The sequence below is a fragment of the Platichthys flesus genome, chromosome 4 (assembly GCF_949316205.1).
Source record: "Platichthys flesus chromosome 4, fPlaFle2.1, whole genome shotgun sequence".
Taxonomy (NCBI): Eukaryota; Metazoa; Chordata; class Actinopteri; order Pleuronectiformes; family Pleuronectidae; genus Platichthys; species Platichthys flesus.
Genome location: NC_084948.1, coordinates 23,349,578 through 23,368,454, shown reverse-complemented (window position 1 = coordinate 23,368,454; position 18,877 = coordinate 23,349,578). Strand labels below are relative to the sequence as shown.

At 42.9% G+C, this 18,877-nt stretch overlaps 1 protein-coding gene across 2 annotated transcripts; it reads left to right on the top strand.

Annotated features, from left to right (window-relative positions):
* The first annotated feature begins 2,507 nt into the window (after positions 1-2,507).
* Positions 2,508-16,194, top strand: postnb (periostin, osteoblast specific factor b). Of its 2 annotated transcripts, XM_062386555.1 has the most exons (22): positions 2,508-2,673; positions 3,132-3,230; positions 6,739-6,803; positions 7,035-7,192; positions 7,267-7,431; positions 7,524-7,670; positions 8,214-8,355; positions 9,217-9,429; positions 10,141-10,275; positions 10,910-11,058; positions 11,205-11,341; positions 11,506-11,636; positions 11,730-11,860; positions 12,071-12,173; positions 12,284-12,351; positions 13,010-13,055; positions 13,181-13,210; positions 13,655-13,846; positions 13,934-13,981; positions 14,133-14,180; positions 14,261-14,296; positions 15,583-16,194. In XM_062386555.1, the coding sequence occupies exons 1-22, from the start codon at positions 2,555-2,557 to the stop codon at positions 15,609-15,611; spliced, it is 2,391 nt and encodes a 796-aa protein (XP_062242539.1). In that variant the 5' UTR covers positions 2,508-2,554; the 3' UTR covers positions 15,612-16,194. The 2 variants fall into 2 exon arrangements, with proteins under 2 accessions (XP_062242539.1, XP_062242540.1); XM_062386556.1 differs by lacking the exon at positions 14,261-14,296.
* The last annotated feature ends 2,683 nt before the right edge of the window (positions 16,195-18,877 follow it).

Sequence of the window (18,877 nt, the reverse complement as noted above, 5' to 3'; positions counted from 1 at the left end):
AGCTGCTCACACTCTCAAAACACCCAGTTTACTTGTGATGCAGTAATTACTGTACTGCCGTGTGGCTGCAAGCACACTGTGAACAGTAGAGTATAAAGTTTTCCAGTTCGTTAAAGGCGTGCTATTGAAGTCTACTCGTGCTGTGTACTTGCACAGATATTCAACTTCACACCTTCATGGAGGCTGCAGGCAACCTGGGGGGGGGGGGGGGGGGGGGGGTCCTGTTACCATAGCAGCCACAGGCAAATCACACTATCTTTAGAAATGCCAATCACGGGCTGTTTTGGAATATGTCTCCACTAAATCTGTGTGAGCCCAATTTAGACCGAGCGGCGGCATTTTCCCTTTCATTTCAACTTAAAAGCAGCTCAGTGGCAAGATACAAAGACAGGAATCCATATGTGGGATCAAAAGTTACTTCATCCATTCTCTGTGGCACATGCACTGTGTGTGTGTCTGTGTGTGTGTGTGTGTGTGTGTGTGTGTGTGTGTGTGTGTGTGGCTGTGTCAGAAAGGGACAAAGACAGTTCCCGTTCGAAGTGTTAATGTCACGTTGCATTTATTAAATCACTGCTGTGAGTTTGCCAGAGCAATTATTTGTCCAACGCGAGCAGGGTGCACACTCTTCACTTTGAGAACTAGCTGCTCGCTGGATTCTTCAGATTGTAAAGTTAATTTATTCCAGTCTCTGGGGTTTTTTAGGAGAGATGAAAAGCCTCAGTGGGGATTTTATGCATAAGCGCTTTTCTAAAGGCCCTTGACGAATCCGGCTCTTAAGAGGCTTGCTGCAGTGGAAAAGGTTCACTTGTTCACTGAGGACGAGATTCACTTAATGATACACCTTCTGATACTTTTGTTTTTTTCAACTTCTGCTCACTTTTTTCAGTCCAGCGACTCTGCAGGCCACTTTCCTGTTCACATCTGGAACATCTGCATGTAGGCTGAACACCATGTGGTGAATGAACGGTGATGAAGTGATGCCCCCTGGGTATGTTCGGAGTAACAACACGCACTGCTGAACCTGAACTATTTTCTCTTTTACAAACTTTCAAGGCTTAAAACTGAATCAGCAAAATTATGTATTATTTGATTGGTATCAAACTTTGGCCATTTTGCTGTAAGTATAAGGATCAATCATTTAAAAAGAAATCACAGGACAACATTATAAAGTAGATTCATAAGCTGCAGCCTCTTATCTTGCATCGTGCATGTTGAGCCATTTCACAATAATTGTTTTCCTGAGACTTTCACTTCCCAGAAACTGTGAAACTGTTCTCGTTAGTTTCTTGTGTTTCAAGCGTTTTCAGTCGGAGATGGATTTACGGCTCAGGTATTGTAGCTTCAAAAGGAATCATGATACATGTCATTTGATGTTCACGAAACAAGTTCAATGTTTTGTGATTAATAAATGAAAATAGAACCTAACGTCCAAAACTCAAACTTGAAATCAGTATGTTTATATTTTTAAGGTTTTTTGTGTTAGCTCTTGAGGTCTGAACTGAACCTGAACTTTTTATCTCTGAGCTTATTGACTATTTTACTCATTAAGAATGTTTATTTAACTTTTTTCTCATATGTAACATTTAGTCTCTTATATTTTGGTTCAACCTGCTCTTAAATAGTTCCTGTTGTTTGCATCTCATTTTTGTCTCGTAAAACATTTTGCATCTGTGTTTTGAAATCTACTTGAGACTCACTACTATGTGGCAGTTCAATCCAGACACAATGGAAATGCTGTGAGACCCGCTGCCTGTGGTCCGTGCTTCCACTAGGTGGAGCAAACTACACTCTGAGAAATACACTATCAGTGCTCTGGCATTTGTTCAGAGTAAAGATTATGTAACGTTTCTTTGTATTCGGTCCAAATAAATGACACTTTTAGAGACAAGCTACAGCTTGATTCTGCCTCCCAACTATTCCATCTGCTCACAATACATACCTGATGTGGCAGCCGGCTGCAGGGCTCGGAAAATGCCAAAAGCTACTTTGTGTACTGATAAATGTATTAACCCAAGAGGTTTGCTCAAAGCATAATATTTACAACAATTAAACCTTTAAACTCTAACCCTTTAAATCTAATGTGCACTACAAACATGTTTTACTTGATTTCCCTGTATATCTAAAGTGTAAGAAGTTAAATTGTATTTGTGCAAAAGTTGTAGTTGTATTTCTACAGAAAAGATTTAAACCAAACATGTTTTGTGAGAAATTAACCAATCTCCGCTGATATAATCTGCATAAAAGACAAAACATTCTATAAATGTTATGGTGGCCCCCCTTTTTAAGGGGTCCCTGCATAAACAATTAAAAATATAAGAGAATGCACCACATATTAAGATTTACAGACTCACAATTCATTGCACACAAGTGATGACTCATTTCTGGGTAGACGTACGGTACAGAAACGTAGTTCGGGGAGGTCCTGGGTGGTCCGTGAATCCACTAAACCCTGCCATCCTCCTTGAGTGGAGGGAGCGACTCATGCTATATAAACTCCCACTCTGAGGCTGCAGCCGTTACTCTGGGTCTGGAGGGGCTAGCTGACAAATCCAGGATGAAGCTCCTTTTCGTGGCTGCCTTTGCACTCGTGGTGCTGTCGACGTTGGACCGGGCTGACTCCTCGGCTTATGACAAAATAGTCGCCCACAGTCGCATCCGGGCGAGAAAAGAGGGGTAAGCTCATTGATATTTCATCATGAGTATTTTTTTAAGTATTCTAAACCTGTGTGAGTTATTTTTAGTTGCAGGTAGTTGCATTGAACTTTGAGGATTAAAGGGCATCAGTGTTTTTATATTAAGTCTGCACATGCTGTATTATTCAGTCATATTTGTTTCAGGGGTTTCTTTAAAATACATATCATTGAAAATATTCAGTGAGAAAAGTATTAAAACTGCAGAGATGTATTCAAATCCTTATTCACATCTGACATACTAATCTCAGAACCTGCAGGCAGAGATGTCATTATTCACATTTGACAAGCAGCAGGGGATAGCTGCTTGATAGCCCCCCGACAGAAAGTCTGTTGGACCCACAACGTTTAACATACAAATAACTTTCCACTGGACCTGAACTTAAGCGATTTACCTGCTGACTCATGCTCTGTCCCCTTTTCACCCTCAACTCTCACCAGACCCAATGTCTGCGCTCTCCAGCAAGTCATGGGCACCAAGAAGAAGTACTTCAGCACTTGCCGTAATTGGTACCAGGGGGCCATCTGTGGAAAGAAAGCGTAAGTGTTGCTTCGTGTTTCCCGACGTGTTACACGAAAATCTCCAAACTAAAAATGTATTCCCCTTCGGTATCTGCCTCCTCTTCTTTTCCCTTTCCTTAAAGGATTCAATGGAAAGTTCAGTGTTTCCATAGAGGCAGACATCTGTTATTGTACTTTGTATTTAACTATTGCATAAAATGAAAAACACATTTATTGATGCAGCCCTAAACTCTTTGTGTTCAAGGCGATTCCCATTCGCTCCAATAAACTGTAAGTCAGGGTTTTCATGGGTTTTCATGAGCCCGGGGTGTCGTTGGATGCCACTGCGGTGAACCACTGATTCCAAGATGTGATGTGGCTGCTCTGTGTTCATGGATGGAAAAGCATTCACCTCAATCATTCGAGACAACCCCTCGTTTTTTTTTTCTACTATTGTTCCAGCGCTCTCAGCACTTTTCGGGGTTTGAACATGGATCTGAGCCATCCCTGTTTTACAGTCTGCTCTCCCACACACTCTTAGTTTGCCCTCTATGTTTGCATTATGTCAGAATCATGCCCAGTGCCCTGAACAGTCTGAAGTGAACAGCCCAAGGAATTTGATCTGGTTCACAGGAGTCTGACACGGGACAAGGGAATCAATCCAAACATGGCCGGGGCCAAGAAGTTGAGATTCAGACAGTAAAGTGATTTATGCATCGGGACATTATGCTGATGCAAGATCTCCTGAACAACTGTGGGTCACGTAATATTCTTTCAAAGCGGAGCTGGGGGCTGGAATATTCTCATGTGTTAATAAAATACACTTGTAGATTAGTAAGTAACCAATGAACTGATCTCGATACTGCTTTAATTGATTTTAGATAGACATATGGTTACACAAGGACTCCATGTGCAAACATTTGAATATTGATAAGATAACTAACATAAATAAGTTTTGTAGTTGTGAAACAGTTTCCTTCTCCAGCTTCTTCAACCCAAACTAGAAAATTTCCAAAACCCACCCGTTTTGTTTTATCTTCATATTTCAGTCAAACTTTATTTACATGAATTATTTTGTAGGGAAATGATGAAAAAGATTGAAAAAAACTTTCTTGCAATGTTCAACCAATTATAGTAAATCTTGGATCCATTACACAATTTAAAGGGTTGTTTCTTAAACCCAAACCTCATCCTTCCACCAAGTCTCGTAGAACTCCATTGGATATTTCTGTATAATCTTGCTCACGTACAAAGGACAGAGGTGAAAACATAACCTCTTTTTATTGAAGGTAAAAAAAACTGGAGGTTAAGGCTCTGACAGAGTCCCGGGGTTTACACAAGGAAACTACTTGAGTTTAAGGGAAATTAGGGAAATAAGTACTTAAAATAAGAACTTCCGTAAGGTCATAGGATCTTTGTCATTGTGGTTACTATAATAAACACACTGTTAGGGTCCTGGCGTGGTCATAAAGAAAATCCTACTGATCAGCTTCACACAGGAAATGAAGAACAGTCGCCTTTGAGTAAGGCCTGTGTTTCGTCGAGCCGATTAAAATCCCGAACCTCTGAGCAGCGCAGACTTTTTTGTTATATGTTCGAGGTAAGCGAGAGGTGACCGGACAATAAAATGTTACTATGAGTCGTAATAAGCTTCCTGCACAGGCAACCTATGCCCATTTCCACAGGAGCACAGTGCTCATCAGGAGCAAAGAGTTTAATCCAAAAAACGAGAATATTATTTCTGTTTCTAACACAGCCCTGTCTCCAAGTAAATATCGTCCAACCAAACTGCCCATTAGCGATTGGTTGAATTGGAGCGAGGCCACAGAGGCCATATATTATGTTTGACATACCTATCTTGATTCTCAGCGGAACAGTTTATTTCGCGGAGACGCTGACAAGTCAAAAGTTTCCAGCTCCAGGGCCGGCCACAAGTGGCTTTGTGTGGGAAAGCAATGCAGCGCGGCTTTTCTGCTGACACCGCTCCATTGGGGCTCGTGTGATCTCATCCCAGTCGCTCCAGCTCCATGCAGCTTCCATTCAGATGCAGCAGCGAGAGTTTCAATTAGCCATGAACCGGGAGCCCTGGTGTAACCCCTGTCTGGGACATCAGCAGTGGACGAAAGCTATAAACAAACCTTTATTGTAGATTTGTGCAAATAACTATGGACTATGTGAACAGCAATTATATTCATGCACAAACGGTTTAAGGCTCAAATTACGACAGATCCCCTGAAGGTGATTTTTCTTCTTTGAGCCCACCACAGGAAAAAGACTATCACCTTACAGGACCTAAGGACTTTAGGGGGATCTGTCTCGACTCCTTGTTTTTGCACAGATGCAACTTGTTACTGAACGTGTTAGCAGAGACTTTTTTCAGATCATTTGTCCTTAAGCTTCCTGACAAAGTCCTGATTGTCCACTCGTTTCCCCAAATGGCACAAATTACAGCACATTCCTGGTGTGCAGGAAAAGTCCAGATAAAGATAAACTGCTAAAAGTAGACAAATCCCAGCAGCTTGAACAACATGCATCAATCTTCCCTCGTGAAGACGACTGATTGCAGAACCAGTGCACCCGTACACTCCCACAGGTTCATAGTAGAAATTGAACAAGTTGTAAAACACGAGGACCCGATAATGTTCAGACTATTGACGTGAACATTTTAATTGCCCAGAGCAAGAAAAACTGGTGCAAAAGCAGTGTGAGTTTTTAAACTGTAAAAGCAGGGGCAGTCTACAGTAATGAACTTCCCATGCGGCCAACTCAGGACACATGTGGTATTATTTATCCCTAATATGGACATATATGGTATTCTTTAGGCCTTGTGGGTCCTTTCTTTTTTTTTTTTTATAGTTACATACCTTTTAGTTATGTGAAGTGAAAAGGATATCGCCAAATGTCAGGAGCTGAAAACAATACAATGGTTCCAGCATGTTGGAACCTGCTGACAGAAGGGGTATAGGCATGTTTATATCTGGCAGCTGCACACTGAGTTTTACTGCTCTCCTGCAGACTACAGGGTCCAGTCCTGTGTAAGTGGAGCGGAGACACTGCTCCTCTCATGTATTTCAAGCAGCGAGTGAATATTTTCCCATTCGTATATCTAAATTGTATAAAAAAAAGTCTGTTTCTTTAAGACGCGCTGTCACAACCTTTAAATTATCCTTCTGTCAACCAAAATTTCCTTAAAACTCAACTCTTATTATCCCGCAGCTTTTCAAGGGCAGATTATAAAATGTTCCTGAGGTTAACCAAACGTCAAGTCGAGTCCAAACTAATTGTTTAGCTTCAAAGACGAGGTCTCGGCAGCACAGACCCACTACTGTAATGGCAGCGTAATCCTCACGGCTCCCTTTCCATAAGAGTTTTTGGCCAAAGCCGCAGGATCACATGGACTGTTTGAGCAATGAAAGAGATAATGAGCAACATCTGGAAATGATGAATAGACCAAATAATGATTCAGCTGAGAACAGGGCAGCCTTAGAAAAAAATGCATATTTCTTCTATCTTCCATCATTTATGGTCTGTTTTCTTTTTCCTGCAGGATGGTGCTTTACGAGTGCTGCCCCGGGTACATGAAGATGGAGGGCTCACGCGGTTGCCCCGCAGGTATGATATGTTGAGCGCAGTCGAGGTATGAGGGTTAGAGGAGGACATGCCCACCAACTGTGGAGCAGCTGTGTGCTATTTCTGAAATCAGACCAAATAAAACAAGTAGAGGATGCCGCCGCATATTGTCAGCACATGCAGGGTCTGTCTTCCAAGGCACATGTTTCTTATCTCTGTTTCCAGAAAGACAGGCTGACGTCTCCTAACACTTACTGTTCATGTGCTTCTCAGTGGCTCCTATTGACCATGTGTATGGCACCTTGGGTCTGGTGAAAGCCACCTCCACCCAGAATTACGCCGACATTTCCAAGCTGAGGCCCGAGATCGAGGGACCCGGGTCTTTCACCCTCTTTGCCCCGAGCAACGACGCCTGGGAGAAATTGGACGAGGTGAGAAAACCAAATCCAAAGCTGCACCTCTCTTCCTGTGACGTGTTAACATCTTGTTTTTTCTCACCTTACAGACGGTGAGGAGTGCACTGGTCAGCAACGTCAACATCGAGCTGTACAACGCGCTGCATTACCACATGGTCAACAAACGCCTCCTAACCAAAGATTTAAGGAACGGATTGGTGGTCCCCTCCATGTACAATGACCTCGGTCTCCTTATTAACCATTACTCCAACGGGGTGAGTGGGATTATTCTTCAGTGCCTTCGTAATTCTTCTCACATCACGTTTCATGTGGTTTTAACACAATAACAATTGTGCGTTATGCGCAGGTGGTGACAGTGAACTGCGCCAGGCTGATCTACGCCAACCAGGTCGCCACCAACGGAGTCGTGCACGTCGTCGACCGCGTGATCAGCGCGGTAGGAAACACCATTCAGGACGTGATCGAGGTTGATGACGAACTGACAACCCTGAGCGTGAGTACACACGATTAATGTGCCAAAGTTTGTTTTCATCTTTATTAATGAGCGTAATGACGACAAACTGAAACGTGAAGAACACCCAGTAGAGCACATACCTCCTAGTTCTTATGGTATAAATACAAAAGAGAAAAAGAGGTCGTCTGAAAACTCCAAAACGTATTAAGAGACAGTTGAAAATTTGAATCTGTGCTTTATCCTCTAAAAATGTAACAAAAAAATGATCCACCGCTAAAACCCGAATCTGCACAAAAATGTAATCGGTTCTCCCGAAGCCTAGGCCCCATCCCTCGACCAAGTTTTGTGGAAAGCGGTTTCGTGATTTTTGCATAATCCAGCTCACAAATAAACCAACAAACAGACGAGGATGAAAAAACCTCCTCGCTGGAGGTAGCAAGCCTTCACAGGAGCATCTGAGGAACACATGGAGAAGTGTGCAGATGTTGATTTAGGTGCTTTGAATTTAACTTTTGAATGGGGTTGTATTGTCCACATCCTGCAAATGTTTCACTTAACCCTGCCCATGAAATCACCGTCTAGGATGTGGCTCATAGCGCCGGGATGCTGGAGAAGCTGGGCCAGCCAGGACATTACACTCTCTTTGCCCCCACCAACGCAGCCTTCGAGAGCCTCGGCACCGACGTGCTGGAGAGACTTCAGAGCGACAAGCAGGCCATTCAAGGTAACCCTGACTCGGGGCCACTCACAACACTGCAGCAGCAACAGAGGTTTTATATTAGCAGTAGTAAACGAGGACTATATTTATATTTAATGATGAAAAGGAATATGGAGGAAGAGCAGTCGTTTGCTCGCGGCACGATTGCCAGAGTGCGTTTTTTTTTCTTTCTCATGTTCAATGAACAAAAACATGAAACCACAATGAGTCTGGAGCTTACACACTTTTGGCAAACTCTGCATAACAAAGCTGTGTTGAGGAGAAATAAAAATAACAGTTTTTAGTAATGCGTCACGCTTTGTGGACGGAAAGTCAAACAACGCAACACATTATTCAACACTTCAGGGATAACCGTATGTTTTGAGAGTAAGTCAATATCAGTGGCCACATTTGCAAGAATGGTATTATGATATTTATCAATTAGAAGAAGTTAAAACCTTAAGAAACACATTAAAAAGTGAAGGAGAAAACCACAAGAAACTGCAGAATCTCAGCAATTTTTAAACTTTTGCTTATTTTAGCGTGAACACTGACAGGCGGGAAGCAGCTGCTTCATTGGGCAAGCTGGTCAAATTGGCCACGACACAGTATTTTTTATTAGCCCCCAGCTTGCCATATGATCCGAGATCAGAACGTTTCACACAAAGTTTAACAGAGCTGTGAAGAAATCACGAGTCTTCTCACTCAAGGACCCAAGGGATCCAAAGGATGTCCAGGTTCTCAGGACGTTACAGACTCAGCTGCAGCCGAACATGGGAAAGATCCTAAAACAGCCCGTGCAGCGCAACTGACCGACATTGAGCCAAACATCAAACTACCGTTCACCTGAACCGCACATTCATTTCAATCTCTGCCTCGTTCTTTCAGCTCTTCTGAGCTTCCACCTGCTGGACTCCGTGCAGTGCTCTGAGGCCATCATGGCCGGCAGCTCCTACGAGACTCTGGAGGGCAACAGCATCGAGATCGGCTGTGACGGTGAAAGTCTGACTGTCAACGGTGTCAAGATGGTGCTCAAGAAGGACATCGTCACCACCAACGGTGTCATCCACCTCATCGACAAAGTGCTCATGCCAGACTCAGGTTTCCATCTCCTCTTTCTTCAGATTCAAAGGGCTTTCACTTCTGACTTGTTTGATCTGGACCTTCAGACTTTATAAGAGGGGTAGAAGGTTCCTCAGACCAAAGTACAGAACAACGGACCCAAATGAAAAAAGGTTGTTTCAGTCCAGATTGAACTAGAGCCTGGTTTAGTTTGTTTGCAGATTGAAAACACTTTTTTAGATAGTTTGGACTTTTGGACAAATTGCAGGAAGTTACAGAAGTGTTAAATAATAGAAGAAGAAAAAGAAGTGGAAGTGTTTCGCAGTCTTCGTCTCTGATGACATAATAATAGTAATAACATAATAATACTACAGTGGCAACAGAATTAACTGATTCATTCATTTTCTCCAGTCAAACAGAAGACAACTTTTTTTCTCTGCACCTTAATCAAAACAGGGAATTTAAATTACGGCAACATCAGACGCACGCCCGTCTACAAACCAATCAATGTCCAGTACAGGTAGATGCAAGCCACATAGGTGATGACCATGTGGAGTAGGTCAAACACATTTCTCAAGTTAGCTCTCTAAATCCGAAACCGGATCAAATGCAACAGAGATAGGAACCATGTTTCAGACTTTCAGGTGTGAAATTGCCCTAATTGCCCCTGGTTCACCGCGTACATAATTGTGTTTGATGTTTTCCTGTAATCCATCATCTAATAGTGCAAATCTCCTTGTGAACTCTAAGCCAAGCAGGTGATGGAACTGGTGGGAAGTTCCCAGTCGACCTTCGGCGATATGGTGTCTGAGCTGGGCCTTTCCGCCGCCATGAGACCTGAGGCTGAGTACACGCTGCTGGCTCCTCTCAACGCTGCCTTCACTGGTGAGTGAACCAGTTGCTGGAGGCCAGGAGCCAGTCTGGGCGGAAAAACAGGGGAAGATGTTCTACTTGCAATTACATGCTCATATGTGAATAGATATGTACACAAGTGGAACTGCAGGGAGGTTATGGATTTACTGCAGGAGCTTTCACGGCATGTAAAAACGAATGCCCACTCCCCAGAGAACAGTCCTGGTCTTCAATTAAAAGGGGGGGGGGGGTTGTTTTGTTTCGGCAACAGCAATGTAATGTGCATTTAATCGAGGGAGAATACTTTACGTTAAACTATACCTTTGGATCTCTGGGTGTGAGGAATGCACGAGGAGGCAACAGCTGGATTTAACAACCGTGCATTGGAACCGTTCAATCCTTGATGTATGGTATCCAACAAATCATGAGACGGGATTCGTAGATTATTGTACACGGTCCATCTACAGAAATGGGCAGTGAATCAAGCCTGTGCTGGCAGATGTTTGCAAACAGGTCGAAATGTGGACGCTGCTCCTGGGATACTTTGTCCAAAATAACAGGAATAGAAAAATATGTCAAATTTATCTTCCTGAGGAGTTTGATGTCAAAACTCACAATGTTGGTGGTAGAAGGGGAAAATATAAACCCCCGTCCCTTTCCTCTACAGATGAGGTGATGTTCATGGACCAGAGGCTGCTCAAGATTATTCTGGAGAGTCACATCCTGAAGCAGAAGATCGTCCTGGGACAGCTGTACAACGGCCAGCGGCTGGAGACCATCGGGGGGAAATTCCTGCGAGTCTTCATCTATCGCACGGTGCGTCCTCTATTCTGGAAACCTGTGACTGACTGCCAACACACACACACACTGCATGCATTATCGCTGTGATTTGACCATCAATCCTCCCGTCTTAGACATGACATCAATCCCTGTTGCCTTTAACTCGTGGATTATTTCTGCAGGCTGTGTGCATTGAGAATTCCTGTCTGATCAGGGGAAGCAAGGAAGGAAGCAACGGGGCCCTTCATCTCATGAGGACTCTGTTGAGGCCGGCTGAAAAAACCATGTTTGAGATTCTGACGGAAAAAGGAGGGTTCTCGTACGTTCTCCAGACTGAGTTTTTTCTGTATCTTTTCATTGAACCCGCATGGCACGCATGCAGGGGACTGAGAAAGTGCTGTTGTTGCAGGATGTCAGCCCCTCGGGTGGTGCTTTTTTTCTTTCTGCAACAGCTGAGTTACTGTTTTCTTCTCCGTGCCGCAGGATCTTCTTGTCTCTCATGGAAACTGCCGGCTTGAGCGACCTGCTGAGACAGGAGGGAGACTTCACCCTGTTCGCCCCGAGCGACGAGGCCTTCGCTGGTCTGAGCGAGAGGGACATGTCCCTGTTGAAGGGTTGGTCTCCCGCACTCCCTTTGTCCGTTTAAACCAGTTCCAAGTTGCCAGGCGGGGGAAAACAAGCCCACAGTTTGCTGTTTTTAATTTCAGGCGACATGAACGCTCTCAGAACCATCCTTCTGTACCACGTCAGCAACGGGGTGTTCATCGGCGGCGGTCTGGAGACCGGGGTGACGAACCTCCTCAAGTCCCTGCAGGGCAGTAACCTCAGATTGATGTTTGTAAGTATTTCCAACCACAACTCTTCTAAAGGTAGATAAAAGCTGTAATTTTATTATACCGGGAAATCATTTTTTGATTAAATCTCCTCCCCACTTCTGAACTACATTATTTGCCATGAAGCGTAACTCATATTCATACAGGTTCGTTCAAGCCCACCTCATTCTGTGGCGTTCTTTGTCTGTAATTGTTTCATAACTGTCGCCCTGCAGGCAAACAGCAGCATGCTTGTGAATTCTGTCCAAGTCCCCGAGTCTGATGTCATGGCTACAAACGGAGTCGTTCACTTCGTCAACCAAGTTTTGTATCCCGGAGGTAAAACCTTCACGCGTTTGACTTTCTTAATATCCCCTCTTTTTCTTTTGTAAACAGGAGATGCGCTGTGTGCTGTGTTTGAGGTGAACGCCCTGTGCCTTCTTTTCCAGATATCCCAGTGGGAAGCCAAGATTTCCTGATGCTGTTGAAGAGGCTCATCACCTACATGCAAATCAGGGTGATAAATTGTTGTTATAAAAGCTCAGAGGCTTATTAAAGACAGGGTTGTTGTTTTTTTGATCTAAAGAATCTACAGCTGCTTTCAGACATGCACTGAATTCAGGATATTTCCCTGGAACTGTCCAGAGGGGAGGAATCAGACTTTTCCGGGAACTTTTCTCACTGTAAGACGAACCCATGTGAGAAAACTGCAGGAAAATGTCCGCACATTTCGTAGCAATGACTTTTCTAACTTGCCACAGAGCCGAAACTGAAAGAATACAAACATCGCAAGATGGAAAAGAGGTGTCGTAGAAGACACAGACGAAGATGTCAACTTGGAAAGATGAGTCTCGAGAGCTTTTGGCCATAAGCTGGTGTCGGTGTAGTGTGAACACAAACACTGTGCTTTCTGCGGAGGACTTTTAAATGTCCTGCACGTCTCTGCTCAGATGAAACCTCTGACCTGAATGTTCCGGACATTTTTCTGCTCTGACCCGATCTCCAGCTGTCGCTCATGCGTAAAATGCAAACTCCAAGAAAATGTCACGACCCAATTTTTACGGATGTTTCCTGGAGCTCATGTCTGAAAGCAGCTTTCGTGGAGAAAAGTTGGTTGTTTGCAATTCATTTCTCGGCTTTCTATTAATTATGATCACATCCTTTCTTGTTTACAGTACATTTCCGGATACAAATATCAGGAGATTCCCCTCACCTTCATGAGTAAGTTTCAATAAAACTGAGTTTATAATTTCTTTGTTTTCATTTTATTTCTTGAAATATATCATATTTTCTTTTATCACATTCTTCACTGTCATTGATTGGTTTAAATCTCCTGTTGTCACCAGAGAGGATCATCACTCGCGTCGGCCAGGAAGGTACAGTAATGCTGAGAGTGTCATCATCCTGTGATTCCTAATCAGCCCAGTCGGACACATTGGATCTGGTTAATGAAACAGTTGCATGGTTAAATATCAGGGAGGTTGGTAAACCCTGATGGTTTCATGCACATATGCACTTGCAAGGGGACCAACATCTAAAGTAGAGTTAATCAGAGAGGGAAGAAGGTTTCTTCTCAGCTAACGGAAAGAATATTTGGATATAAATATGAAAAAAGACACAAAATAAACACAATTTACACAAACGAGCAGAAATCCTTTGATTATGAATCACGTTTTCTGCCATAGCAACATTTCTGATCCAGTGAGAGGGCCATTTGTTTTGTTAGATGCAAACAAAAGGAAGATTCTCTGTATCAAGGGGCCATGCTGTGCTACCTGTAATCTCATCGTAGTGAAATGTGTCCTTTCCTTCTTTTAAAGTTCCCCAGGTGACCAAAGTGACTCGGGTCATCGAAGGCCAGCCCTCCGTCACCAAGGTCACCAGGGTCATCGAAGGCCAGCCCTCCGTCACCAAGGTCACAAGGTTCATTGAAGGCCAGGCCACCAACACAAAGGTCACCAGGGTCATCGAGGGAGCCCCGACCGTGACCAAAGTCACCAGGGTTCTCACAGGTAAATATGTCTCACCTGAATCAGTGAGGCAGCAGGTTTTAAAACGAAAGAATCAGAGTAAATACTAATGGACGCTCTCGTTTCCAGGCCCTCAGTACTCAGCCAGCAGTGGCAGCACCAACATCGCACTAGAAGGTCAGTGAAACTAACTGAGATTACCAGTGTGTGAGTGGTGTGTGAAAAGACCAGAAAAGTGATATAGAAAAACAATCAATCTCTTATTACCATTTACAATGTGGAAAACAATTCAGTCCCACTTTGATGTTTTCTTTTCTTTTCCCCTCAGGAGACTTCTCAGAACTCGACAGCGATAAACTTACCCAAATCATCCAAGGTGAGTTTCGTCAGTTTGGACGCCTGCAGGGAACAATCCGTAAATAATCTGTGATTCATATTGTTTGTTTGACTTTGTAGAAGGTGGTTCACGAAGAACTGGCAGCAGAGTTATAGGTAAAATGCAGTGAGGCATTTGAGATGGCTCAGTCAACTGGAGTCCGCTGCTTTCATGGCCCATGTGCTCTCGTCCCTGCAGCCCTATGGGCGGCGTCGGCCATCGCTGCATTTCCCTAAGTGTCAGTGTTAACAAGCAGGGATGAGTTGACGGACCTGCTGCATCAGGAGCCTCATACCTCAACTCTGCATGAAGGCTATCGCTCTGTGATCCGCAGGCATTTGTGTTTATCTGTGTGTGCGCGTGTGTGTGTCCACACTGCTGCTGCTGAGGTTACTACCAGCCCCACATTTATACAAGGATTTCTACAGTGAGAGAGAGAGAGAGAGAGAGAGAGAGAGAGAGAGAGAGAGAGAGAGAGAGAGAGCACACTTGAAACTATTGCCCCTTGAACTTTATGTTTTTTAACCTTTTGGACCTTTTGGTATAATTATAACCTATATTTGCCTTTTGCGACTATATAAATATGAATAAGCCACAATTCTTTTGTATTTGTAATCTGGATAATTATTTGGATAAGAGCCACCTTTATAACTAGAGGTGGTACTCAGTAGAGAAAAGGGCTCCACTAAATTATTCTTCAAGAAATCAATGAATAAGGTTGAAAAAAGCTCCTGGATCCAACCCCCTGATTCGGATCCACACCAGAATTTACTGGGGTCTTACTTGGGTCGTGTCCCAAGTAGCTTGCTTGCTAACAAACAGGCAAACAGACGAACACACAACCACCTTGGGGGAGTGAAGCTGATCTGGAACCTGTAATGTGAACAAAGAGGTTTGGGGGGATTGATAGAAAAGAGGAAGGAAAATCTGTAATCCCTACAAAAAAAAAAAAACATTTAGATTTTACACTTCAGGGTTTTCCACAGATCAGATAAAGAAGGATTTATCTGTTTATTAAGATGCTGCATTTGTGTCTGTTTACACTCTTCTTGCTGCTGTGGCCTAACCAATCAGAAGGGACTGGTGTCCGGGTCCTTATTTAACTCTCTACCTGTTTTCCAAAGTGTCAAACTAAGCCAACTGTAGGCTGCTGACTCTCTCGCTGCCGTGCTTGCCACCACATCGCTCGCCTGACACGCTCCGCCGGCGTCCTCCTCTCATCTCCGGGTCTATACGCTCCCTGCTCCCCTGTCATGCTGAACTTGGTTGCTTCCTTGTGGAGGAGGGGGGGGGGGGGAGCGATGAGATCAGAGCCTAGATGTTCAACTTGAAAACATATTTCATGTTCCGCATGAGCCGGCTGACTGACGTGTATTTATGTTTCCACGCTTCTTTCCACCAGCTGGCAGCAGGAGGAGAGGAAGGGACTGAGCGTGGACGGACGAGGGACCGTCCACCTCGTAAAGGCCGAGTGAGACTCCACAACCCAGGAGGTGGAGACGCTGTGTGTTCAGTGCAGGGGGACACACTCAAAATGTCAATGATTTCAAATATACTGTAAAAGGTGTATAGGCCTAACTGACAAAAAATAAAACAATTTCTCATTAACAAGTTAATGGTGCTTTTGGAATGTATATCTCATGTGCAATGTCTTGTTTGTGTGTTCAAATGAACATTCCGGTCGTGAGTTTAAAGATGGAGCAAGGCAAGGTAGCAATAAAATGTTTTTATAAGGCATTAGGGGAGCAGCGCAAACATTTCAATCTCAAAACTATGGGACTTTGGCTTTTCTGGAGGTGAAGGTTGCAGCTGGGAGATTTTTACTGGCTGTTTTGGGAAGATTTACAAATCTCAGCATGATAGAGATTGAAATATGTATTTGGTTTGGTTTTGACTTTTTGTTGTTGCGTTTTTTTCTTTCTCTGACTGTGAGTTGCTTTTAAGATTCATGTGAGTTTGTAACATTCGGTTCAATGTGGACAACGGCAGGTTCCAATAAAAAAAAAAAATCTTTCTTTGGTATAAATATGTCGTTTTTTTTAACAGCATCTGAAGAGACCTAATGTTTTGAGTCATTTAAGAAGTCGTAGAAAATTACTCACCCACACGAAACAGTGTAGAAAAGGAACAAAGTTGCATAAACAAATCAATAATTCATTTTTACTTTAGCAATATAATTTTATTCGCCTGAGACGAACAGCGATGGGCTTATGTTGTTAATTGGGGGAATATAAATCATACCTAAGCTGCTGCTTGCAACAATGCAGCCAGTTGAAATATTTGCCTTGAGGTTTTTTCCGCGACCTTGTGCACAGACGTTTGATTCAAACCCAGATTCTCTGTTATTTGGCTCATATAACAGAGTGCGTCTCGTTACGATTTACGACCTCTTGGACTAATTAAATAAGTTAAAAAAATAAGTGCAACTGCCAAAATAGAACCACAAACATAGTAAAAATTTAAAAAACAGCTTTTTTGTTTTTGTTTTTACTCTTTATCTGCAATATATCACAATAAAATAATTCAGAGTAATGGGCTTTGTAGAGCCAGACAGCTGGTTCACAACTGCTTGAAGAGGCGTAGTCAGTGCATTTGTTTGCTATTGAAAATAATAACTTGCTTTAGCATTAACGATTGTCAACCAATATTCTGTATATATATATAAAATAGGATAAAGGCTTTAAATCCCTTGTTTTCGTAGTATGTTTAGATCCATACTATTATCTGTGACAGTTTCAGTGAATGTGGATGTTTGCTTTGCACAGTAGAGACCAAAAGTTAAATGCACATCAGACATTCTCCACGACTGACAAATATAATATATCACTGTCATAATAAAAGCTGCTCATCTCGGTATCTTTTAAATCTGTGCACCATGTTCTTCTTAGATGTTGATTAAAAAGTCATACAGTTCACCTCATGTTAATGATATTAAACAGCTGTTTAATAGTTCAGTGCACAGAAGGAAGGGAAGTCACTGTGTCAGCAGTTTGTCCTTATAGGTACATTTAGTGGCCATTTTGTCCCGATGTGCGATTAAGGTCATGTTATAATTGAAAGTTCAGTGAGTTCTTTATCAGATTGAAGATATAAATGATATTAAAATGTCTGTTTTTAATTTGGAAGTAGACGAAGAATCAAATCTCCAATAATATTAGAAGATTAAAGAATTTCTGCTCCTATTGGTTTGTTTTTTCACATCTTATTTCATCACTCTGTTTAGGCAGCGTTGCATCAGATAAGTAACAGACTTCTACAGTAACATGCAGATCTTTCCACAGAGGGACTGAATATCTTCCACAGCCAGCGACGCACAGCCGGCAATATTTCATACATTTACAACACTGTCTGAGAATTGAGAAAAACATCTGCCGCTGGATCTTATTGCTTTTCCATGTGGCTTTGGATTTTCCAGCCTGTAGTCGGGGCCGTGATCTCCCAATCAATTGTGGAGTCCTTTATGAGGCAGCTGATATCGCCCACATCGGACTCAGATTTCAGCTCCTGGCATGACGGTGTCCACGGCTCCTCACTATCACCAACATGCAGCTTGGCTGATTATCCTTAAGTGAATCCACCAGGGCGGGATATTCGTAAACTGCCTCTTGCTGCTGAGAGACATTTTACTTATCTTAGATTATTGTGTTTTTAATTTTAACGAGCATCAGGAATAACCTACTTTAATGCTTGTATCAGACGTTTATGTGCAATTAAAGTTGGTCTTTCAAGAAACGTCTCACGGCTCAATTTCCACTGCGATTGGCACTTTGTTTTTCTTATTGTCAATTCTTATTGATTCAGCCAAATCAAATCAGTATCTTAAAGATGAGCAGCTATTCCCTTATCTTACACACTCTCTGTTTTTTATTTTGATGGTCAGACAGTGGTTTAATTAGATGATTTTTATCTGCTTGAAAAAATTCATTTCAAATTCATTTGAAGGTGCAAAAGTTGCAGGAAACATTGATTTGCATGTGAAATTTAACACAAAGATGCCTTATTTCTGCGTCATTCCGCATTCTGGAGAAATCAATCGAGAATTCAATCATCAATTAAGCATATTATGCATAAATTAACTCGCTATGAAGGATTAAGTTTCTAACACTTGGCCATTTGTATTGGTTGTAGGAGATTTAGAGTCATTTTGATTTGTCAGACGTCTCGGATACAAGTGAAGATTTGAATGATCTGATGAAACCGTAATATGCAGCAGGTTTACATATGTATTATGACGGATTGTATGATGTTCTCGATGTAGAATACATGTATACTTCATCTGACCTACAAGCTGAGGAGTTCATGGAGTGTCTTGGTCTGTTTTTAATTAGTCCACATCAATCAAGCATACCAGGAGACACATCTGGCTCTGGATAGGCTTTGGATGCAGCTGTGTGAAAGCAACTCGTCATCTGGATGCAACGTCTGCCTCCACGGGGGCTGACATGTTCCTGGCACCTTCGGCTCCAGCTCAGGCCTGGATGAGTCTGCGGTGCGGTGCCATCATGTATAGACTTGGCCACAATAAACCATGGGATCTGTCCGTATGCACAGAAGACGGTGGAGGATAACTGCACATTGTGTTCGGCAGTAAACAGTTGAGCAATGTGAGGTGTTCTCCTGCCGAGCTCTGAGTGACGGTTTCAGGTCAGGGAAGTGCTTTGCTACCTTGTATGACTGCAGAACCATAGATCCTCACC

Excerpts from the sequence above, each read along its gene's own strand:
- postnb (XM_062386555.1), top strand. The coding sequence starts at position 2,555 with ATGAAGCTCCTTTTCGTGGCTGCCTTTGCACTCGTGGTGCTGTCGACG. Across the intron at positions 6,804-7,034 it reads CTCACGCGGTTGCCCCGCAG|TGGCTCCTATTGACCATGTG; the intron begins GTATGATATGTT and ends TGTGCTTCTCAG. Across the intron at positions 9,430-10,140 it reads AGTGCTCATGCCAGACTCAG|CCAAGCAGGTGATGGAACTG; the intron begins GTTTCCATCTCC and ends GTGAACTCTAAG.